The sequence below is a fragment of the Miniopterus schreibersii genome (assembly GCF_964146895.1).
Source record: "Miniopterus schreibersii genome assembly, chromosome: 2".
Taxonomy (NCBI): domain Eukaryota; kingdom Metazoa; phylum Chordata; class Mammalia; order Chiroptera; family Miniopteridae; genus Miniopterus; species Miniopterus schreibersii.
Window position 1 is genome coordinate 93,432,139 of NC_138102.1, and position 24,876 is coordinate 93,457,014.

Consider the following 24,876-nt stretch of genomic DNA (forward strand, 5'->3'; position numbering starts at 1 on the left):
AGATCATGTTGCTGTGTGTGTGTGTGTGTGTGTGTAGGTATGTATATATTGGCTGTCAAACAACCAAAATGATATTAGAAGGACCAGGATGCAGATGTGAGGTTGGCTGGTTGGGGTAGGTGAACTTTTATTATAAAAAATTAAGATAACTCTGGGCAGCAAAAGCTACCTCAAATACTCTGTGGAGTATATATGGCAGTGAGGAGGACCCAGCATGCTGCTCCATTATGAGTTGGGAAAGAGCCTGTGCTTTTGCCACTTGGTTAACAGGTTGATTTCTTCTTGTTGTTTGTGAGCAGGGACTGAGGAAAATGGGTGGGGGAAGGTTGTCAGCAGGGTTAGTGTCCGCAACGGATGCTGCTATACATACCACCCAGATGCAAGTCGATGAGGTCACTGTAATAAGACTCTCCCCAATAGTCTACAACAAGGAATTGATGAAGAGAGAATTACTGGATCTGATAACCCTCGTGTCCCCCCATACCAAAGCAATCAATGTAAAAAAGGATAAGAAACAAAGAGAGACAGAAAGGAGAAGAGAAACAGCTGGAAAGCACACATGCTGAGCTATTTCCTTTCTGGTGGTGGGAGGAGGTGTTCACTAAACCACAGGTGACAGAGTTAATAGCCAGTATCAATGTAATTCCTGTTTATACTTCCAATGATCTGTTAGGACAAAGGCCTTGGTTTTGTTGGGAATCCTGGCCCTGCTAGGACTCAACCTTATCTAACTAAGAAGATTTAAAAAATTCAAGGGCAGATCAGGGACAACTACTTCCTTAGTAACTGAATATTAGAGGCCCCAGGCTGAGGGGCTGAAGGCAAGATGTAAGCATCCTAAAAAAGCTTGGCAAGGATACCAGTCCTTAGGTTTAAAGGCAGTCAGAGCTCTCTCAAGAATTCACACACGTGACCCCCCGTGGTGAGTATACCAAACTCCTTGCAGAACCACCTTTGCAAGATGGGTTGAGAGGAAGAAGATGCTCTCTCTTCTGAGGCTAGGCCCCCAACTTCAGCCAGCCTTCTCTCTAAAAGCAGGAAATGAGCTTTGGCTATTTGCCTGAAGGCTCTTGGATGTATGCTGGCTACTGGCATTCCTAGTTTTGTAGCTCCATGTGGCTGTCCAGTGAGGATGTTATGTTCTTCACATGCCTAAGATGCAGAGACTGGGCCATGCGGAGGGGCTGGGCTTGGGCAGGTGGTCCTCATCCTCCAAGAATCATAAACAAATGCAGAGTACAAAAGTCAGCTGCTATTTTTCTCTCTTTCCTCCACATTTCACAGAGTGCTGATCCTGGCAGACTTTTGTTTCCCAATAGGGTTCCCCTTTCAAGAATGGATACAGCAGAAAGTAGAATGCAAACCTGGAATGGTTTTCCAACTTATCTCAAGGCTGATCCAGTGGTTTAAGTTTGTTCCAGGAACAAAAAGGGCTTCCCAGGTGCAGAAATCAATGTCAGGCTTAGTAATGCCCTTGGCTGGAAGGCTCTGAAATTAACCCTGGCGGTCTGGATATTCATGAACCTTGGGCAAGTTGAGACCAATGGATGGCAGGTCCAAATCAGATCTCTTCTCTGGAAGGGCAGCTTGGCTAACTGGGCAGTCTGACCCCCTCAGCCAGGGAGACCAAACAGCAGGTTGGCCAGGTGTGGTCCCCCAGGGAAGTGGCTGATGAGCATTGCTGGAAGACTCCAGACTGTCATGCTACACTAAGATTAGCTGAGAGCAACTGGACTAACAAGAGGAGAGGAATGCCGAAGCAGCAGAGGAAGAAGCAGCAGAGGAAGAAGCAGACAGATTTGCCTCAAAGATGGTCTCTGACAAGTAGGAACAGGGCCACTGGACATCTGACAAAAGGGGAGCCTTGGAAGTGATGTGCTTAAATAAGAAAAGGAAAATAATATATTTGAAAATATATTCTTATGGTAAGAGCTACTATATTCTTAGAATTTCCCAAATGCACCTTGGGGAAATCTCTCAATGGAGCTACTGAATCTTGTCTTTATAAACAGGACAGATAGGTATTTATTTGAACAGAGGTTCCTGGTAAAGCCTTGCTTAAAACAGCATGGACTAGAACAGTGGTTTTCAAACTGTTCTGTGGAACCCTAGGGTTCTTCAAGTGCTATTCCAGGGGTCTCCCAAACATGTGGTTCACAAATACTTTTACCTTATTTTAAAAAACGTAAATAAGACACACCACGTTCAAATGTTTGATATGACAACTTTTAACCCACCGAAGATCATCAACACATTAATTTGTGCTACAAGGTAAAAACTGCTTTTGTGAAGCCCAAAGGACCAAGTTTCTTCTGCCCATTTTGGGCAAGTATCTGCACTCCCTGTAAACGTGTTAGGGAAGAGGACATTTATTCATTCATTTACATTCTGGCAAGTAGAGTGCTCCTGTACAAGTGTACAGGGCAGTGTCCTCAGAGAGCTCTCTCTCAGCCTTGAGCAGCTCCTGTCACAGAGAGGTCCTCTAGGTGGGTAACACACATGTCACAATATCATAGCATAGTTGGGTTTGTGTTCATTGTATGTTTGGGAGCTTTTATCTAGATCTACTCTTTATGAGAAATATGAACTGCTATTAGATTTATCAGTGGTTTACCTGTGAAAACAATTCCTAGTACTCTACTTAAGGGTCAAGCATCTGCATAATTTAAACTATGTATATCCTGAGATCTCCAGGTGAGCTGTTAAAAACTGTTACCATTTACAGCAGCTACCTTTGTGTGTCAGGATGTTCCCTACACAGGTGTGAGCTGGAAGTGGAGGCAGCCCTCTACTATAACCTGTATTTTCAAATTTGTGTTAATGAACATTTTAGAGTAATTCTTTTTGACTTGAACTTATAATTTGGTTTGTAAAAAGGGTCCTACTGCTAAAAACAAGTTTGAAAACACTGACTTAGATGAAGTCCTGGCTGTATATGTTTATGAAAAGATAATTATCTAAACAACCGGAAAGAAGAATTTTGGCAAAATCCTATGCCAGTCTTCAATGGTATATTTTTCTCTGACCCCTTGGTAGCCAGCAGCTTGAACCACGCAGCTTGTTGCAGAAATACTCAAGCACTGTCATAGACTCAAATTGTGCGGCAGCCGACAGGCACACAAGTGCTTTATGGGAATCATCAACCCCGGGGCAGTCCACCTGAACCTCAGAACTTGTGAGGTTCTGAACTTGCAAGGGGACAGAATATCTTTCTTCCCTGGGGACTTATGCTAACTAGGTGCACAGGCCTAGTTAGACTAGTTGAGCTAGTCTATGTGTTGGGAGATCTACCCTTCACTTTCTACTTTGGTAGAAGTAATTAGTGGGGAAGGGTAGAAGGAATGACCGGTCCAGGCTCCCTCCTGATATCTTCAGCAAGAAGAGAAGGCAGGGAGGGGAGGGCTCTGTGAGTCCCTTACAGCAGGTACGGGGCATCGCTGGTAGGTTTGGGCCAACTCCCTCTAGGGGCTCAGGCTTAACTGAGGAGGCCAAGTCAGAACATGCAGGACAGGGAGCAAAAGCCAGGATGGTGGCGACATCACAGCTTCATTTGGAAGCCAGGGACACTTAGGTGAACCCAAATCTCCACTCCTTGACACAGGGGCCAGTGCTTGCCTTGTAGTCACCCCAGGCTTCTGGCCCACTGGCTCCTCAGTGGTTCAAGAGTTTGTACTTCATTTGGTGACTCAGGCTTCAAGCAGTAAGTCTAGCATTAGGTAAGGCACAAAACCAAGAACATCACACCCGCATCTTTCTGTACTATCCCCTCTCTTCACCTCAAGGTCATCACTGAGCCAATTGTTAAGCTACAATTTCTAGGACTTGAAGGGCCTGGAAAAAACACCTTCTATGTCTGACCCGACTTCCCCCATGTGAACTTCATTACTGAAGAACCTCATGAATTCATCTGGATACCAGGCACATACTACAAGGTCACCCCATTGGTCAATTTTGCAGCAAGATCAGACGGCAGCAACTGGTCCCATTCCTGACTGCTTCTTACTGGCTCTTCTTTGGTTTACAGACAGCCTGCCTACTAGGAGATGTACCATGGCCCCTCTGACACACTAGAATAATGAAGTAATAAGGAGTTCCCACAAAATTAAGTCACCACCTTTCTTCATCCCTAGCCTTACAACTTGAATGCTGAACCTGGAGAGGCCTGTGCTCTCTACAAGAGACGGAGGTTTCAGCACCTAGAGACTTGTGGATTCTTGAGAAAGCAGGCATCAATCACTCCATGCCTGTTGTTGGAGCTACAGTTGGGGCTTGCCCAGTAGTTTTTCAGGTCTTGCAACAACAGGGATTCCTGGGCCCTTGGGACTCTGGATAACTCAGGTACTTCCTTGCTTCCTCTGTGCCCAACTGTGCTTAATCCTCCCCACAGGCTACTTGGGTGAACAGTGGGTATCTCTGCACTACACTCTGGAGAGCTTCCCCAGGAATGGCATTCACCAAGCACATGGCCCTCACATCTATTTCCCAGTGTCTATTCAGTGCTGGCTCACCATAGTCCTCTGAGCGTTTCCACCCTGCCTTGAGTGACCAGACTCTAGGAAATACAGAGCCTGGGTTCACACTGGGGAATATGTGTGCTCCACCCACAGGAGGTGGTGAGGGCTCTGTGGGGTGTGTGTCCTCACATGCTCTGAGCAGCTTGGGCAGGACAGGAAGCCTGGAGAGCCAAAGACAGGAGGTGGAGAGCAGGCCGAGTGCTCTGCCTGTGCAGTTCTGTGATGGTTCCTTGTGGTACAGGTCTCCCTTATTCTCAGTAATTTTCTTCTAGAGAAAATGATGGGGGGGGGCAGGGAAGGGAAGGAGAAGGAGGCCCAGTGCATGCCATCAACAGAGGAAATGGACTGAGATTCCATCCCACAGGTAAATGGCAAGCTCTAGACAGGGAGGAAGAACAGGTGTGGGCCTTGGGGCAGTTCCAAACAGAGGTGCTTTTCTTTCCTTTGTTTCACAGGAAGCCCCAAATATCAGTGATGAAGGGACCCAGAGAAGCCTGCTGGAAAAGAAGCTGAGGTGATACAAAACTAGCCCTGCCATGGGAGTTGGGAGGGTGGGGCTTCCCTTAGGAACAAACCTCCTCACAGGAGAACCCAGACAGTACCTGCTTCTCCACGGAGCGCCTTCTCCACGGCAACCCCTCTCTCTTCTAGCTGCCGCTGCTTCTCTTCCACCTGCTCTAGCTGCCGCTGGATGATCTGTGGGGAACAAAACAATAGGAGCACCCAGCTCTCTTATCTCCTAGCCTTCAGGAGGCCAACCAACCTGCACACACCCAGAGGGAGAAAAATAAGCTAAAAAATTTGGAAAGGCTCTAGTCAATGGGCATCATGCCCAGTGCATGAAGAACACGTGTGAGTCCCCAGGCCCATCATCAGTCAGCACCACGTGTGTGGGTGCACACCAAGGAATGACTAGCCCCTCTTGAGACAGTTCAAAGACAGGAAGTGGATTAAAGCCCTGCAGGAAGGTATTAAGTACTACAGCCTAGGACCTTCTTCTTTTTAAGTACTACAGCCTAGGACCTTTCTTCTTCCTCACTCAATGATATTTCTTCCATTGATCCTTAGAGTGGAAGGGGGGAAAGAGAAAAAGAGAAACATGGATGTAACAGAGATGCATCGATTGGTTGCCTCCCACACGCACCCCCACCAGGGCCAGGGGGTCGCTGGATGATCTGTGGGGATTGAACCTGCAACCCAGGTACATGCCCTTGATTGGGAATCAAACCCGTGACCCTTCGGTGTGCGGGTGGACTCTCTAGCCATTGGGCCACACTGGCCAGGGTCAGCCTAGGACATTTCTGATGATGACATTGCTAAAGGACTAGCAGGGGTTCTTGGACACTACTGCAGGCATCTTCTTGCTACAAGATTAAAAAAAAAAGAAATCTAGAATGGAGCAACCAGCCAGAATCTGTTTAAAGCATGCAGTAAGAAGTTCCTGCGTGCTACGTGGGAGCTAACAATGGGCAACCAGAAGGATGTTAAACCCCCAAGGCAGCAGCAGCCAGTGACATATCAGTGCAGAGAATATGCATAGAGAATAAGGTGCAAGAAAAGGACTAAAAGACTGGTGGTTTCTGATGCTTAGTAAAACATGGAATTCAGAGGAATACTTCATTAGTATCTGGACTTGCTGTTGTTTCTCATTGCTGTGTAGCTTTAGATTAGTATACTAATCTTTAAGAATACTAATCTTTATAAACTATATAAATATGATTTCATTTAACCACATTGTATTTAGGTATCTTTTAATACTTTGTATAAAGAAATTATTTTTAGTACCCTCTACCCTCCAATCTAGAATGGTCTAGGACCTGTGAGGCCTGCAGACAGAGGCTGACGACTGGGAGGACAGCTCTGACCTCTAAATCCCAGGCCCGTCAGAGGCTGACAGGTCACAGATGGCCTCAATAACTGTTCTTACAATTGAACTAGTTGACTTTACAATGATTATTTCAGAGTAAGGAATTTAGAAACTCAAAGCTTGGCTCTACCCTTTCTACCAACAACTCCACAAAATTGAGGCTTCTGTAGCTGTATCAAGCCAGGGGCTTGTGGTCTGAGCCTTTGGGGCTGTCCTCTCAGGTAACGGGATACCCCATCTACCTCTGTTCTGCCCTCCTCGCCCTCCCTCATCATGGATGAGGAAAAGTTGACTGGAAACAACGGTGCTGTGGTGTGACTTCCTCATGAGTTGTGGCGTCTCCTGGTTTTTTACCTGGGCTCGGTGCAGCCGCTTAAGTTCCTCTTGCTTGGCCTGTCTCCGAGCTGCCTTCTGCACACGTCGGGTCAGCTTGGCATTCAGTTCCTCCTCCGTGTAAGTTCTTGGCTGGAGAGAATGAGAGATTTCCTCAATCAGGTGCACAGAGGCTTTGGGCACTGGCTGGCAGGGGCATAGAGAGCACTGATCTAGGTCACAGAGTGCCCACAGGGCAAACAGGCAGGCCAGAGGCATTGGGACACTTCCAGGCTGCAGCCCTAAATGCCACAGAATACACCTCAAGCTTCACAAGTGAGATGCTTTCCCGCTGTGACAGGGACAGAAGGCTCAGTGGAGGACTGACGGAGTTAAAGTAACAAAGGGACACATGCTCCTTTATCATTGGTATCATCTGTTTCTTATATAAAGATGTCTGCTCTTTTAAAGACTTTTTTAGGGTAAAAATATTGGTTTCCCATGCCTCCTGTTTCTAGGAGATATACAGGGAAAGAAAAATCAGGGTCCTTTAATTTTTTGTTTGTTATCAAAAGCAACTTTCTTCAGATGAGCAATATTTATAAGTTCTTTTAAGAAGTAACATTTGAAGTTGAGATTTTAAGTCTGAGTGAATCCCAAACTAACTAATAGTCTGAAGAAGGAACTATGGGGGCAAACTTGGCCTGACTCGGGGGTCTGCACAGCAACTACTGAAAGGAAGGCAGGAAGCAGGACTGTTTCAGACAATGCTGTCAAGGACTGAGGAGGGAACCAGCCAAATCCAGTGCAATTCCACGAATGGAAGGAACTGCCTGAGCCAACTCCATCTGCAAATGTGGGTGGTAAGGGCGCAAGGGAGTGTCAGATGTCTTGAGTAAAACACTGGGCAACCACTGAGAGGCAAATGCTGGGGAGTTTGCCTCTATTCATAACACCTTCTTTACTGCCTCCAAGAAAATAAAAAAGGACACTTTACAGACTTTAAAGGAGACTTCCAAATTCAGCTCAGGTGTATATTCTAATAATCTTTACTCTAAGAGCATAAGGATAGTGGAGAGCCAACTGAGCAGGTAGTCCCTAAGGGTGTCAGTGGTCTTCTGGTGCCCTAAGCATGTCACCTTGCAGATTAGGGACCAAAGGCTCGTGAATTCCCCATTCCTGCAGCACCCAGTCCCACCAGGGCAGCCCTGTCCCCCCAGGAACTCAGACTGACACTACCACATGCACTCTAGCCAGTGAAGAGCAGGATATGTCACCCTCCTCTGTCATGACACAGCTAAAGAAAGTTCTGCTGCTAGTGTTTGTGACGGCTCCATGCATGTGTGAACAGTTAGTGAGGGTATGGCTGCAGGGCCAAGATTGGGGACCACCCCATGGTTAATCATGGACACCCATGCAACAGTGACCAGCAAACAGGAACAAGACACTACCTTTGGTGCATATGATCTCCTGAATGCCAAGGTGTGTGGTACATAAATTGACTTTTAAGGGGATGGCAACAGAAAACAAAACAGAATGGTAACAATAATAATTAAATAGAACACAGAGATGGAACAAAATCAGAAGTTTAAAATAAACACACAGACTAAAACACATGATTATTTTTCACAATGTCACACAGGGCTGGTAGGTGAGGAACCTAGGTGTAAGGCCCTCACAGCTGCACCTCAGTGATTCCCACTCTTACTAAGGCCTGAGCTTACTTTCTTTATTAAATATGTTTTTATTGAGTTTAGAGAGAGAAACATTGATCTGTTGCCTCCCACATGCACCTCAACCGAGGATCAAACCCGCAACCCTGGCATGTGCCCTGACCAGGAATCGAACCAATGACTTTTCCGTGTACAGGACGATGCTCAACCAACTGAACCACACAGGCCAGGGCTGGGCTCACTTTACTCCTGAGAAGACAGCTTCTTCCTCATGCCCCCAAACTTTCTTTTTTCTTCTCAATCTCCCTCATGTATAAATTAAAACTGTTTAAATATATGGTTATAGATGCTATTTCTCCTTTAATAGCCCATTTGCTTGTTGAGATTCAAACTGCTCCCTCCCACTGAATGCTATAGGTGCTGGGATGGGGGACAGGTGGTGGGTAGTTCCTGTTGCCAGGGACTCAGACACAGACACAGAGCAAGCTGAGTGTCAACCTAATGTTCTCTTCCAAAAGGCTCTCTACTGGCAGGGCTCCTGAACAGGGTCAGGGGTTCCCAGTGGGTCACCAGCAACCCTGGGATGGGGGGGCGTGGGCCATTTCTTTTTTTTTTTTTAGAATTATAAGATTTTTTTTTTTTAAGAATTATAAGACCTTTTTTTTTTCATTTCTTGATTATACACAGTGAAGGGGACCTGAAATAGCATAAATGATATTTATAAAAAATATTTCAGGCAGTAATTGTAACCTCTTACTCCATAAGCCTTGTGCAGAATGGCTCAGAGCCGAGGTTGAGGTTAGTTACATTTGCTCTCTGGTTTTCTCACCATCCCCATTCCATGGTTAAGAGGCAGGCAAGGAGTGAGGGAGGGAGGGGCTGGAGGTCTAGAGGTTCAGAGAGCCTCAGGATGCACCACATCTCCTGTGGCCCTTGCTGTTCTCCTGAAGCAGTGGGGACCCCACCAGTGTGGAGCCTGCATTTCAAGAGCATATTGGCCCCGAGAAGAATGAGCTAGTGTCCTAGTGGTGACATTTAAATTTAAGCATGCTGATTCTATCTCTCACTGATTCCTCTCTCTCACCAACCATCATGAGAGAAAGAATTTCATTATTAGAAAAAGTCAGTTAAACAAAAAGAAGACAGATGGTTTCCCCAAGCAGCATGTTTTGAAAAACTCCATAGGAGTCACGTAACTACAACCTAAGGAACAGGACTCAACATTTGTACCTTGGCTGATGTGGGGCAGTCACATACTAATTTCTGGCAGGGAGGGAGTACTAACTTGGTAGAGGCAGTGACCAGAGGCATAAAACCACGGCATATCTGTAGTGTGCCAAGAGAGCGGGTCAGCCACAGAGCAATGCTTCTGCAGCAAACTGGGACTGGGGCCTGTGAGAAAGCAAATGCACATGCTTTTGGCATGGCCAAAGTAGAGGCTGCTTTAGTCATATTTAAAGTCAGACTTAAGCAAAGAAAAGAGGTGAACATGAGTTATCTCTTGTTGGTAAGGCTCTAAGGTGATTTTAAAAAAAATGTGTATTATTTTAATTTTTCTATATTAACATTTTAAACAAAAATAAGTTATTTTTAGTGTTTGTTTTTTAAAAATGAAACAAAATTCAGGCACTTGTTTCATAGCTACCTTACTCAAGGATGGGTCTGTGATATAAGAGGAACCACTTCCCCACCTGTGCTCTCAGGGGCACTGTCAGCAAGAGGCTCCCTCATGAGTCAATCAAACCCAATTCTCATGTTAGGTACCCCCATGCCCCCCTCATTTCTTACTCTGAAAATTTTCAAACCTACAGAAAAGTTGAAAGAAGATGACAATGAACACCTTCACCTAGACTTGCTAAGTGATTTTGAATGCTGTTGATATAATCTTTACGTATCATCTTTTTTGCTGAATCATTTGTAGACATTATGATCCTTTACCCCTAAAAATTTCAGCATGTACTTCCTAAGAACAGGGACATTTTCCTACATGATTACATTGCTTTAATAGCTTTCAAGGAATTTAGCACTGATGTACCAATATTATGTTTCTGTGCATATTGTCCATGATCAAATTTCTTTGAACTTCCAACTGTCCTTCATGGCTCTTTTTGTTTAGGTTTGTTTTCTTGCTTTAGCTTCTACTTTTTTTTCCCCCCAATTAAATTTTACACTTAATATTATTTTGTATTGGTTTCAGGTGTACAGCACAGTGGTTATCAGACAACTGTATAATTTATAAAGTGTTCCCTTGATATTTCCTGTACCCACCTGGCACTACACATAGTTATTAAAATATTATTGACTATGTTTCCTATGCTGTACTTCACATCCCCATGACTATTCTGTAACTACCAATCTGTACTTCTCAATCCCTTCACCTTTAGCTTCTATTCTTAAAAATACACAGTCCCTTGCTCCCGCTCAGCCTGACCCCATACAACAGTGGGATGATGACTTTAGTATTCCCTACACAGCCTCCAGCAAATGGCCCCACCTATGTGGGAGCATGAGGTGCTGGAATTCTAGGAGTGGGGTCCATGACCTGTCATTTACGTAAATGGGGAGGAACTCCTTGTGTGCCCCAGGCCTGCGAGACCCAGGGAGAGGCTGTGGTCAGTGGGATGTGTTACTCAGATGATGGCCTTGGCATAGCCAGCTTGGGCAGTCTGCCACTCAGCATTTTGCCAGGAGGTTTCATTAATTAATAGAGAAACAGTGGAAAGACCTGAGCACAAAAGCAACCACAGATAGAAGCTTTTGGCCAATTAACTGGCTGAATGTCTGCATGAGGCAAAGTGAATGTTGAAACACATTCTCCTTTTTGACAGGCCCCCTTCAGGACCCCTAAGGCAGTGCCAGTCCCCACTGTGTCAGGATGTGTTTAGGAACCTACTCACATACCCAGAAGAAGTTCTCAGTTTAGTACTAAAGCTACTGTGTGGGAACCACAGCAGGGAGCACCTGATGCCAGGTCCCTGCGGGGAATTGGACACAGAACCCCCAACTATAACTTAGTGTGGCCTGGCAGCTCTGCAGATGGCTGGGGTGGGATGGGAGGCCTGACTATCTAGGTGTCCTTCTAGGAGAATGAATAGATACCTAGCTGGCATAGCCAAGGCAGACAAATAAATCAAGAATGAGATGAGAACTGAAAGACTGGTTTCCTTGGTTTGCAGTTATTAAATGAGGAACTGGATCAGGCCAGGAGCAGGGGACTGGACACAGACTGTCCATGGCTCCCTGGAAGTCAATGGAGAGGGAAAACTCAAATCCAAGCCTTGGGAAGCCATGTAAAAAAGGTACAGAATGTTCCGAGGAAGTTTTTCATTCAAAAAAGGGAGCTGAAGGGAGCTGGACCTTTACCTTGGACAGGTGGGTGAGTGTGTGCCTAGGGTTAAATAATGGAGATAGAGTAGGAAGGCTCCCCATCCCAGCCTTGGCTGGGCCCTAGGCACAAACAACCCTTCTCCTGTCACTCTGGGAACTGGTGGGTGCTACTCCACATGGAATTTCTGAGGACAAAAGAATGAATGGACAATGCTGGGCTGCTTCTTAAAGATAGAATGAATCTTTGAGCATGGAATGTCTGTCTTTACCATAACTGAACACAGGAACTCTTACCAAGGATGCAAATAACCCTCAGCTGCTCAGTGAAAAAACCTGAGATAAGTCCCTTCTGTGTCTCCTCCTTGGACCCCCGGGGTGAGGCTCAGGATTTGGTTGTGTCTGCTAGGAGCTTGTATCCCACCTCTGCTTTGAGATTTGCTTTCCTTTCCTCCATCTTATCAAAGACCAACATTCAACAAAGGACAGGAGTCCAGGTTCTCAACCCCTCTGAAGCCCCACTGCTGACCGGGCCTGCATACCTCTCGCCTGGACTTCTGGGAGGCCTTCTCAAGGATGTCGTCGCTGGAGAGGTCAGAGTCCTCAGAGAAACTCAGCTGGCGCCGGAGCTGCAGCTCTGTGGGGATGGAAAGAAGGGACAGAGTGAGGACTGTGACCAGGCAGTAAGTACCATGGTGCTTTCCTGATTTCTACATTCACACGAGTAGCCCGGGGGAGTGGGGTGAAAGTTTGGTTTCTTTCTAGTTTAAGGGACTCTTTTGGGGAAAGTGACTCCCATATTGGGGAGCCAGGAGCTTGGGTGCTGACATTTGTTCAGGCAGGGGCGGACCAATACTGAATAGATGGTGCCCAAAGCGAGCCTGCTTGGTGCTCCTGGCCGCACTGCCCTCCTTTGGGGCTTGTGACCTTAGGAAGTGCATGAACCTCCCATCTCCCCTACCCAGCATCAGGCTGGTTTTTAGAATTATTCTATTAAGTGGAATATGTTCTGTGAGCCCATGGTTCAGTTTTCTTCTCCCTACCCTGTCAGCATGGCTCTAAGAACCCTTGGGGGAGCAGCATGGGGAAGGAGGCCTTTCGAGAAGAACCAAATGACTAAAGAATGTACACCTTATGCTCTGCCCCAGAAGGGGTTCCTTGGTGCTGACGTACCTGCTCTCACTATTGGAGATATCCTGTGCTTGCCAGAGTCCATGGTGGCACCACTGGAAGGGGTGCTGGAACAGGACTTATTGTCACTCTTCTTCTTCTTGTCCTTCTTATACCCAGAGAAGACCGACTTCCACAAGGACCTGGGCTTGGCAGCTGCTTCCTCCAGAAGGTCTGGGCTGTGCTTCTCCAGGGGCTGACCCTCACCTTTGGATTTTCTCTCCTTCTTGTTTCTGCGGGGGGAGAAGAGTGACGATCTCTTCTTGCTCTTCCCGCTGGAGCCCTCGGATGAGGTGACTGAACCATCTGGGGCCCCTGAGTCCGATATCGGGGAGAGGAATTCCTCACTAGTGGCTTTGTGCTTCAAAGTGGGCTCCTTGGGGCCTTTGTGGACTGGGTATTTAGGGGGCTCAAGGCCGAGGTCTTTGCATTTGGAGGGCATTGAGGAGGCTTTGCAACAAGTGCCTCCTGGGGGCCTGGATGTCCCAGCCCCCATTTCCATCTCCTTCATCCGACTCAGCTGCGTGGCCATGGCGTCTCTCAATGCCTGGCTCTTCACAGACTTCTCTCTGGCTCGCATGCGCTCCTCAGCCAGCTCTTTGGCTTCTGGAGAGACTATAGGTAGCCCCCTCTTCTGAAGTTGGACCCCGCTCTCCACAGTAAGCAACCTGCCATTCTCCTTGGCTAGGGATGGATAGAGGGGCTTTTCAGAGAGGGGCCAGCAGGAAGGGGGTGTGAAGAACTTCTCCTGCAGACTTGAGTCCTCGGTCTTGTCATCATAAGTATCCTCCACATCGTCAGCAAAGGGTATCTCATCCACACTCTCTACAAATGACTTCCGCACCTCCTCCCAGGATGGCTGGGCAGGCTCTCGGGGGGGCCGCATAAAGGTGGCAGGTGGGGGGGGTGGGGTCACTGAGGCCTTGGGCTCGGTTTCCTTATGCCCATATATCTGATATGGCTTCCTTCGAAGAGTTGCAGGCTCCTCATCCTGGGGTGGGGGTGGGGGCGGGCTTGAGGGTGGAGTAAGCATGGCGGAGTCCGAGGTATTGAAGCTCTGGCTGCCTAAGGTCTTCATGTTGGAGGAGCTCCCATGAAGGCCCAGGCCAGAACTGCTGGACAGGTCTCTCCGCTCCTCATGGGAGCTTTTTAGCTCTCTGTCAGATGGGGACTTGGGGGTTGGCAGAGAGGGCTGGTCACCATCTGACTTTGGCAGGCCCAGTCTCTTAGGAACAGGTGGAGGTTTTAGAAGATGGAGTCCGTCACCCTGAGGGGACTTCTCAACTGAATAGGATTTTAGGGACAATGACTTAAAGACAGGTGAGGGGAAGCTATGCTCGGGCCCCTTGCTCCGATCGACTGGTGTGAGCCCGAGGCTGCGGCGAATTTCGGCGCTCTTCATCCAGAACTCTGCCACCAGGTCGTTTGGCTTCAGGGCCTCATCTATAGCAAGAGGGCTGCCCAGTCTGTCCTTGGCATCCCCTTGGTTCTTCATGTGGAGAGAGGTCAGGGGGGTGGATGTTTTGGCTGGAACGGGCTGGAAGCATATGGGGGACTTGGTGGGGGATGGGACAGTGGCCTCACAGGAAGGCTGAGGCTGGGAGCAAATGGGGAACTGGGTGGGGGTGGAGGTGGAGGTGGCCAATGGCAACAGGCCCTGTGAACCAACTGGGGAGGTAGGTGTTGTGGTTTCCGGCAGAGTTGCTGGCTGGGACTGTATGGGAGAGTGTACAGCTTTCTGATCAGTGGGAACTTCTGCTTTAGGCTTTGCTTTGGAAACCAAAAGCTCTGGGAAAAGGTGCTCCTCAGGCGATTTCACCTTGGTAACCTCAGAGGGGAGTGGGATCTGGGCAACCTACAGAAGATGAAGATAGATGGAAGCTGCTTAGAGGGCAGGGACTTAATGATCAGCAAAGATCTCTTGGGAAGCTTTCTCTCTCAAAGGGCCTGTACTTGCTGAATAAATTCCTCTCTCCATCCTTTAAGCTATTCAAACAGCTCCAGGAGAATCTTTCTCACTTTCTGTAATTTTTAGAACCACTGTACTTAGTTGAACAGACTGTTTTCAAGGTTTGGTCCACCTCAAATACATCTTATATTCTAAGTGCACTGAAGTGAATGCTGGTCAGAGGACACTAATGAATTCAGCTCTCACTCCCCAAGAGCTCCAAGATCTCTGATGTATGAACATAGTGGCCAACATGGTAAGATTAAAAAGAACTATTTTTTACAGTCTGTATTATACACTATCTTCCCCAGGAAGCTCAAAGATCCAGATATGAATCATTATACCCCACCCTCCCATCACGTCTCAGTAAAGCTCCTCCATCTCACATGTGAAACTACCAAATTCATCTCGCTTCTTAGAATCCCAAAGACCAGATCAAGCAGACCCAGTCTTGAGTTTGGAATTCCTTCCCTGATGTTTCCTCCAGAAAGTATTTTCCAAAACATGTTCCATGGGATATATTGTTACAATATGTTTACATAGTATTCTCCAGTGTGTGGTTCACATACCACTGGTAATCTGGATAAATCTTTTTTATTTTATTTTTTATCTTCACCTGAGGATATTTTTTCCATTGGTTTTTTCAGAGAGTGGGAGGGGGAGAGAGAGAGAGAGAGAAACACCGATGTGAGAGAGACACATCGGTTGGTTATCTTCCACATGTGCCCCAACAAGGGACGGGGACTGAGCCTGAGCCTGCAACCAAGGTACGTTCCCTTGGAAAGAATCGAACCCAGGACGCTTCAGTCCATGGGCCGATGTTCTAAGCACTGAGCCAAACTGGCTAGGGCAATATTTTTAATTTTAAAATTCACAGTTCATTTTAACATAATATTAAGAAAAAAAAAAGCATTGGTCATATTGAACCAATGATTCCACAAATATTACTGCTTTAACTTAAAAATAAACTTATTTTTGGCCCGGCAGGGCATGGTTCAGTGGTTGAGCATCGGCCTGGGATCCAGGCAATTGGGGTTCGATTCCCAGTCAGGGCATATGCCTGGGTTGTAGGCTTGATCAATGCCTCTCTCATCATTGATATTTCTGTCTCTCTCTCTCTCCCTCTCCTTTCCTCTCTCTGAAATCAATAAAGATATATTAAAAAAAAAAATAAATAAAATAAACTTATTTTTGAAATGGTGTGGTATGTGGACAAGACAGAGTGACACAGTGGTGGGATGACCCAGGTTTGGAGTTGGTGCAGAGCAAGGTGAGGGAGATGCTGCCTTGTGCCCACAGGTGAGAACTGAGCTGTAACGCCATGGTCATTCCTGTTTTCAACAGCTCTACTTAGAAGAAGAAGAAGAATAAGAAGAGGAAGAAGAAGAAGAAGAGGAAGAGGAAGAGGAAGAAGAAGAAGAAGAGGAAGAGGAAGAAGAAGAAGAAGAAGAAGAAGAAGAAGAAGAAGAAGAAGGAGGAGGGGGAGGGGGAGGGGGAGGGGAGGGGGAGGGGGGGAGGGGGAGGGGGGGAGGGGGAGGGAGAGGGGGAGGAGGAGGAGGACGAGGAGGAGGAGGAGAAAAGGGCTCACACCAAGAGAAATCAATATGTCCATTCAGGGTAGCATCAGCTCTGTTCCCTCCAGTGAGCCCCAACTCTTACCTCTGTGATGGGGCTGTGGATAGGGGAGAACAGAAAAGCTTGTTCCGAAGGGGGCTGGGAAGGACTGGAGACTTGGGAGGGACCTGAAAAGAAGAGACAGAGGATTGACAAGGGAAAAAAACCCATTCCCACTGAGGATGTCTCTTCCAGCCAGCTCTGCAGTGGGGCTGAACCACTGGTCAGTTACTTGCAGAGACGAAAGAAAAGGGAATGTACTTCCCCAGGGCACCCTGTATGCAACCTCTGCTTGTGTCAGAATTGCAGGCTTTTTGTCATGTGTATGGTCTACGCCTAAAGATTTGAGTTGTCCCTTCTACCTTTTCATAGCCCCAAATAACATACAGAAAGGGGCTATTGGTAAAGCCATGTGCAGGGCCCGTGTACAAGGGAAGGAGGCCATTATCTGAGGCTGGTGTGATACGTGCTCACTCTGCTTCATGACCTGTGCCCTTGGTGCCACTAGTCCTCACGTGGCTCTTAGTAGGAATTCTGGGAATGGCTTCTCCTGTGACAGCAGACTGACCTCTCTTGTTATCTTGTAGAGTGACAGGGGGTTGCTCCTCCAAGTTTTCTGAGACCTTCAGCTCCAGCTCTGCTTCTACCACCTCCAGGTGCTGCCTGTGAAACTCTGTTTCGGCATCTGATGGAATGTTGTCAGACCAGTGCTGATCTGGCAAAGGGAAAGGAGAACACAACTTGAGTGAGGACTGCTCCTTTCCAGTCTCCTGCCTTCCTTGGAGAATAGCATGACCACTGTAGTCCGGACCCGGATCTGCTCCCCTGCTGAGCCCTGACTGCTGGTCCTCACCCAGCTTCTGACACTCTGCCAAAAGCACATCCTCTACAACACGATGCTCTTTTCAAAGCCCGTGGTGCTCCACTTTCTTCTGAAATACAGCCAGATGACAGGTGACAGGCCATGACAGAAAGCATGCTTATAGAGGGCAGGCCTTGCTTGCTGGGCCCACCACCCACCTACATTTCTCTCCCATTAGCGCTTCTCAGCCCTGCCACCCCACCATCATAGCTGAGGCCGTGCTCCCTCACTATCTTGCCTGGACTGCTCCTCTCATTTCTCCCAGCCTAGTCCTTTGCCCCTTATCTCCCAACTAACCAGACTATAATTCTTAAAATACCATCTCCTTATATCTAGCTTTCAGAGGGCATCTACTGGATTAAAGGCCCTGTATAAAGCCCCAAATCTGCTCAGTTTCTCGGCCACAACTTAATGAATGCAGGCACTATCCAATGTTGGCTTATGGGAGAGTGAAATAACATGCACTCAAGTTAGTGGCTGAACAAGGAACGAACCAGGAGCTGCCTTCCCCAAACTCCCTGCTTTTGTTTAATGTATTGTTTTTATCTTTCCTGAGTTCAGAGCACTTTGGCCTATCCCGCAGTGGGGAACAGGGTGGTCACCATGGTGGAGAGGGGAGGCTCTGGGGTCCCCCATACCATCATCCAGCTCAGCACCAGTGTCACCTGTGTCCCCATTCTCTGCTGCCTCCCCTTCTATCTCTGCTGGCTCCGAGTCCACATCTTCCTCCAGGCCATTCTCATCAAATGGGACTGTAAAGCAGAAATAGTCAAAGGAAGAAAAGGAAAGACAGAAGGACAGGCAGACTGCCTTTGCAGGTGGGAAAGCACCAGTGCTTCTCCCAGGGCTGTGATGTGAAGACCACCAGGAGAAGGGGGCAGGACAAGCTGTGAAGTGTCTGGATTTGGACCCCAAAGTGGAGTCACTCAGACCTGAGCCCTTCCTGAACACCTGAGACTAGCATTTCTCCACTAGCAGGGCCAAGTGGATGCGGAAGAGCAGCTTAGGGCCGGTCATCTTTCCTCTTCTTCCAGGGGATGCTGTCAGAGCCCCAATTTGAGAAGGAAAGAAGGGGAACACTGCTTCTCCAGGCCCAGGCCCAGGCCCAGCAGATACCCAGCTGCAAATTTAGCAGCAATCATGGCTTATAGGCCAGGCACTGTGTTGAGTCATTTAATACAATTAGAGAGACCATTTGTAATTCTTGTCAGTGAGAAAACAGGCCCAGACAGCTTAGGTAAATTGCCATGGCCACACTGCTCAATCTAGCAGTTGTAGTGGTATGTGTAGGTGAAGTCACTGTTGAAGGAGTGACCAACAGGACCCCCAAGGGCACCACACCCTCCTTTCAACTGGCAGAGGTTGCAGCTTTGTTTGGGACAATGTAGAGAAATACTTTCTAAAGCATAACAGGGAGGGATGAGGGGATATGTAAAGTTCATTTTCTGGACTCAGGACTAGTCCTTCAGTGCTGCAAAATGAGGCAAAGCACTAACCAACTTCATTTTTCCTGAGGAGGAACTAGCCCCTACCACACACACACACACACACACACACACACACACACACACACACACACAGCTGTTTCCAACCTCTGAACACTTAGAACTCACACTAACAATGTGAAGTAAGAAAAAGCAATTAAGAAAGCAATGAGCACTATAAAGGATGCTGTGAAACACCAGTGTCATCCAAGACTAACAGTACCCATTTGTCAGAAGTCCCAAGGGCCTCTTCTAGCGTTCAACGCACAGCCACCCTCAAATCATTCTTAAAGGTTTTCATTTAGGAAAAGGGCTTATGCTCTGGTTTGCATATACAAGAGCCTGAGGATCAAAGCCCAAGGTAAGGTGGCCAGCAGAGGAACTGGCTGAAGCACAGCTGGATAGATTTCTTACAAGGCTGTGTTGAATTCGAGAGGGCAGCCATGTAATGACTAGTCACTCTCTGCTCACAGGCCAGCCTTGTCAATCTGCACCCCACAGCTGAAGGATGTGCAGAGGAAATGGCAGGAACATAAGCGTGGCCCCTGAGGTCAGTGTACAGTGAAAATCAAGGAAGTGCCTGCCTTTTGGGGGAGGAGGAAGGGAAGGGGCACTATGAAGATGCTGGCAATGTTTTATTTCTTGACTTTTTGCTTTTAATATTCTTTAAGCTTTGTACTTATCTCACCACGCTGTGTATACTGAGCTTACTAAAAATAGGGTGCTGGTTTCACATCCAGTTTTGGAGAACTATACTAAAGAAGTCTGGAATGAAATCCAGGTTTTGGGGAGAGAGAGGAGCATTCCAGGACAAGTTCTAAGCTGGCAAACAGTTAACGTCATATTCCTCCTCTGAGATAGCAGCTCTGAGAGAGCAGCTCACAGAGCTGGCAGTGCCAAGATGCTTTCCCATGACAAGGACATTTGCTAGGAAAATAATGAGGGAAATGACCCAAGTATTTCCACAGCCTTAAAATCTCTGTGTAGTAACACTGCTGTTGGTCACACAAGGAAGTGTCTGTGCTCCTCACACCTGAGCTTTCTGTCTGGAGAGCAAGTTCATAGTTGTATTACACCATTGCTGACAAGGCTGGCAGATGATGCTCCTCCCCTAGAATCTTTCTCCTTTGCAGCCACCCCAACCCAGTGGGAACAGAACCTTGAACAATTGTGGAGAGGGCCCATTGTGCCAACATGTGTGCTTGAATGACTCTGAGTGCCTGGGCATGAGGTGGTAACTGCACTGTTGTTGGTAAGCAGAGAGGAGACCAAGGCCCAGGACGCCCCATCCGCACAATGCAAGGTACACTGCATTGCATCGGCCTCAGCACAGGCCTGACCCTCACACTCACGTGTTTCTCATTACAAATTTCTACTAAGAAATGTCTGCTGGAGAGTCAGATGGGTGAGAAGTCTATAGTCGATGGGAGCACCTTGAGAAGAACCATTGTCACATATATCAACACAAACAAGTGAGGAGTATCAGTATAGCACCAGATGTTGAGAGACACAGCTCAAGGGATGGAACTGGGGGTTAGATCCAGGTTAAGACGGAGTGCAGGGTGCTGGAAGCGGCCACACACTAAGGAAGCCAGAAATCGCTGCCGCACTTAGCTGCCAGCTAGGAAGTTCTGACACCTCAGCCTTGACCTACCATCCTGGAGATACAAACTAACTAGGAGAGAGTGAGCAGCAGTTCCTGTATGCAGAGCTAAGGGCTCTGGCTCAGTTCTCCCTGTTGTATGCAGGAAGGTGCCTCTAATGGTGAGCTCATGCCCATTCCTCCTGCTGCCCGTGAGGACAATGTGCTGGACTGGAAGAGGCCAGTGGTAAGATCCAATCCTGCCCACCCTAGAAGTAACCGCTGGCACAGTGGTTCTCAACCAGGGGCCCTTTCCTGAGTGGTATTTGGTATACAGAGGCGCTTTTGGTTGTCTTATGGGTGGGAGTGGGAGTGGAAGCTGCACTGACATTTAGAGGGAAGAGGCCAAACATCTTGCAATGGAAAGAACTGTCTTGCCCCAAATACCAGGAGCACCCTCGTTGAAAAATACCTCTCCAGAAAAGCTTAGGAAGGACAACTGAGATTTCTCAGCTACCTCTTGGCCTAATTCCTTAAAGAGATACCACACCTCAGTCTGAGGACCTAGCTGATGCTACACCTAGTTATGGCCAGCCTGTCTATCTGCTTTTAGATGCCCTCCTCCACTCTCCCCTTTTCACTGAGAAGTGTTCCATGAGTCCCCCTGAGTACTGACTGTCTTCTTCTCTGATACTTCAGTAGGTTTGTGGAATATTAACTTTCACGCTCAATTAATTTCTACAAACTTTAGAGCTTAGTGCTTAGTGGCCTTTACCTAACCTCAATTAAAATAAGTGTCTGTCTCTGTCCCATCTTTATGATTTCTTGACTCTGGATCTTCCTTGAAGAGTGTGGGGTGCTTGTCTTGTCCATGCAAGGATGGGTTGCCTGAGTGAGGCATGCACGTGCCCCTGCCCTGCACCCTTGGCATGCACTAGTGGCAGGAGCAGAATTCTAGTGTTAAGTATCAGCAGAGCTGCCAAGAGACAGTTGTTATGGTGAGTGGGAAGAGAACAAACATCACCAGACTACCTCCGGACACTGTCTCCAGCCAGGCCTGAACTGCTGCACGGCGTATGGAGGGAAGGTCAGGAACTGAATTTAAAACAGACGATAAATACAAAGTTACACAGGAATAAGCATTCCCAGTGAGGAGAGTTGAGGTCATCCCTAAAGTCCAAAACAAAAGAGAAACTGAGATGATGTTACAGCCAGGGGCCTGTCCAACACTGACAAGGGTAACAGTCCAGGAAAGGAAAGAAAACATAGGTAACACAGGGAAGGGCAATCCAAGCTCAAAGCTGCAGAGCTAGCCCCATCTTGCAGGGCAATATGACGTCCCAGGTCAGCAGGGTCTCTCTCCTTCACTTTTGCAGAGCTTCTGAGTACATTTTTATTTTTAAGATTTTAAAATTGATTTTTAGAGAGAGAGGAAGGGAGACGAAGAGAGAGAGAAACATCGATGAGAGTGATACATAGATCAGCTGCCTCCTGAACAACCCCTACTGGGGATCAAGCCTGCAACCCTGGCATGTGCCCTGACCAGAAATCGAACTGGATGGTGCCCAACCAACTAGGCCACACTGGCCAGGATGCTTCAGGGTACATTTATATTGCTGCAGAAATAGTTAACTGAGGTTGTTCTTGCCTATAGGTGAAGATTTGAGGCTAGGGAGAATCAAATGACCCCATTAAAGGCTGTTTCATGAATGTAGGGACCACCCCCTTGTATACTCAGAGACTTGCAGGGTATGTGGCCCCAACAGGAACTGAATGGAAACATGAAATTAAGTGAGTGAGAGACAGAGGTTGATGGTCTATATTTGGAAGATGGGTATGCCAAGGTCAGAAGATGTGAGAATGACATGGCAGCTGCCACAGCCCTCAAGTCTCCATTTTTTTCTTTTATTGCTTGCTATTCCTTAAAAGAACCCAGAATAAGGATCGTCTTCATCCTATTGTGGAGCACAGATCATCTTGCCTACAACCTAGAGCTGGAAATTATTTAACTGCTTAGAGGCCTCCTTGATACAAATTTCTTCTTAGAACTTCATTTCCATTCAAACTTCCCCTGCCCCCATCCTGCCAATGCACATTCACATACAGACACACTCCATGAGAAAAGGACCAGAATATTCTACCAAATGGAGAAAGAATAACCAGGCCTAGTAATATGGGGGAAACAAAGCAAATTCTTGATTTTTCCAAGATCAAGTTCATTTTACTATTTTGCATCAGTGGAGAAAGAGCCCATAACCTCTTAATCCACAGAGAACTTTCCATATCCTCAGACAAAAGCCCAGGGCAGTGGTCATGATTAATACCAAGAAAATGAAATGTTCTGTCAGCTATTTTTGATCAAACCGATGGCTTTGGCCATGACAGAAAGTCCTCTGCAGCAAGGAGAGGGGGTGCAGGGACGGAAGATTCCCCTAGGGGCATTGGGTCCTTCGATCCTGAAGCAGTTACCTCTAGAAGTGGAGGGCTCAGAGGTCAGTACCATTCGTTCCTCCTCCTCTTTCTCATGAACATGTGTCCAGTGCACGTCAGCCTGGATCTCCAAGGGATTGGCTGCATTTATGATCTGCTGTAGCCTCTGGCTCCCAGCTACTGCACCAGGTTCAAGAGGTGAAGGAGATGAGAAAGGGAGAAATGATGGGGAAGAAGAAAAGAGAAACAGTCAAGGGAAGGGGGGAATGAAACACCACAGGAAAGGAAACAGAAAGAAAAGTTACGATATTTGCCAGGATCAGTTTGAATCAGAAAAGAGCAAAAATTGAGACTATGTGGGCACATGCACACACACACACAAGCAACTTCTACTCATCCAATTTGATGTAGTCATTTCAAGTTTCACATACACTGTTAATTTCAATGAGAATCATAAATTCAACTCCAATGCAGAAAGAACTTTCCTTTCTGATGCTCTTCTCACATTAACTGTATTCGAGGGACCCAAATGCCAAGTTAGGAAAAAAGAGCAGATTACAACTGGCCCCTGAGGGTCATTGCTCCAGAGGTCATGAGTACTGAGCTGTTACCCAGCACAGCGTGAGATCCCTGAGGATACACCATTCATGCTCCTTCTGTTGGTCACACAGCATGGTGCTCACTGCCACCTGCCAAGCTTCTCTTTGAGGGTTGAGTCAAGTGATAAGAGAGAGGTGGGATGGGACAGTGCCATTCTGCCATGAACCAGCCAACAGGACAGAAATGTATCTTCTTGGTACTTTAGTTTTTATCTTCTGGAGCTAGAGAAAAAAAAAATCCTCCACCCCTTCCATAAAAAGCCTCACGCAGCATGCTGGTCTATGGTAGGGATACAGCTATGGGGAGAAGATGGAGTTAGGAGAGGCATGGCTGGGGAGGAAGCAGAGCTCCATCCTGTAAATCCCCAAAGTTTTGGGAGTTCATGAGTAGACAGTACCTCTCTGTATTTTCTGAGGTCAAAGCCCTTTGTTTTTAAATTCCATTCCATTTGGTACCCTACTGGACACAAGCCCTGGTTTCTCAGCTACATGAGGACTCACTGAGTCCCTCATTTTATTACTGCTCTCAGAGCCCAAGGGATCTGCATACGGCCCCTGCCCTGTGGGCTCCCTGTAATCAGTGCTTGGACCAGGCCATATGGTTGGGTTAAAAATAAAGAAACAGCCAGCAAAGTGAGGGAGGGGATACTATAGAGGGAGGATGGCTTTTCAGACAGCAAGAGCAGGTTCCACCTGATCTGAAGAACTCTGTCATTCCTGATTGGAGGCTGCTCTCAACAATCTAACTGTACAATCTGCTTTGGCTTCACTATAAAGACAACCTGTTAATTTACAAGCAACAGGGAATGTGATATGGGCATAAAGTGCCAATAAGATCACCAAATGTGGATGGTGGGCAGTATGCTGTTTTAAACGTGGAGCTGCAGGTCACTATAGATTCATGGACTTTTTCTAAGGCCAATTGGCCTTTATGGTGCTTGATGGGGCTGAATCACAGCAAAGTCACCAAACAGCCTGAATGTCTTAGGGAAGATAAATCAAAGAGAAAAATGTAGGTCCCTTTTTCATCTTTATGGCAACAAAGGGAAGAGAGCAAGTCTTCTCCCTGGATAATGTTCTGCTTTCTATCAATAAACGGAGCACTGGGGCCTTATCTGCCAGCACTTCTTTCTTTCTCAGGGAAATGTTAAAAGGCACAGTGGAGGGAGGTTCTGGGTACCTGAACCACTTCTGAGAGCTGTGACATGAGGTTTTCTGCATTAGAGAAGAAGCCAGTGTTAACTAGATGAGGGGAACTTGCAGCAGAACATATGAGGGTCATTGATAGGGCCACATTCAACAAGGCTGCTTCTGGGATCTTCTCTGACTCCTCTTGAATCTCTTTGTCTCACATGCTATTTTGTACATGATCATCCATGAAGGCTGGGCCCATAGATATGTACCAAAGCCTGTCGGTGTAGCTCTATAACACATATATTTTTATGTGGAACCTGGCCTTGGAGGCAGATTTTGGATGGTTGCCAGGGAGCCAGGGTA

At 47.2% G+C, this 24,876-nt stretch overlaps 1 protein-coding gene across 5 annotated transcripts in view; it reads right to left on the minus strand.

Moving 5' to 3' along the window:
• Positions 1 to 24,876, minus strand: part of MICAL3 (microtubule associated monooxygenase, calponin and LIM domain containing 3) — a 232,827-nt gene that overhangs the window by 17,297 nt on the left and 190,654 nt on the right. The window contains exons 28-38 of one of the 5 annotated variants that reach the window (XM_081129906.1): positions 22,820 to 22,960; positions 21,383 to 21,445; positions 17,923 to 18,036; positions 16,991 to 17,137; positions 16,468 to 16,550; positions 12,864 to 14,715; positions 12,233 to 12,327; positions 8,145 to 8,195; positions 6,736 to 6,846; positions 5,117 to 5,210; positions 371 to 421 (exon numbers count right to left, since the gene is read on the minus strand). In XM_081129906.1, coding sequence (XP_080986032.1) covers positions 371 to 421; positions 5,117 to 5,210; positions 6,736 to 6,846; positions 8,145 to 8,195; positions 12,233 to 12,327; positions 12,864 to 14,715; positions 16,468 to 16,550; positions 16,991 to 17,137; positions 17,923 to 18,036; positions 21,383 to 21,445; positions 22,820 to 22,960 — 2,802 coding nt within the window. The remainder of the gene's footprint in view (positions 1 to 370; positions 422 to 5,116; positions 5,211 to 6,735; positions 6,847 to 8,144; positions 8,196 to 12,232; positions 12,328 to 12,863; positions 14,716 to 16,467; positions 16,551 to 16,990; positions 17,138 to 17,922; positions 18,037 to 21,382; positions 21,446 to 22,819; positions 22,961 to 24,876) is intronic. The other 4 variants (XM_081129907.1, XM_081129904.1, XM_081129908.1 and 1 more) reach the window with 4 other exon arrangements.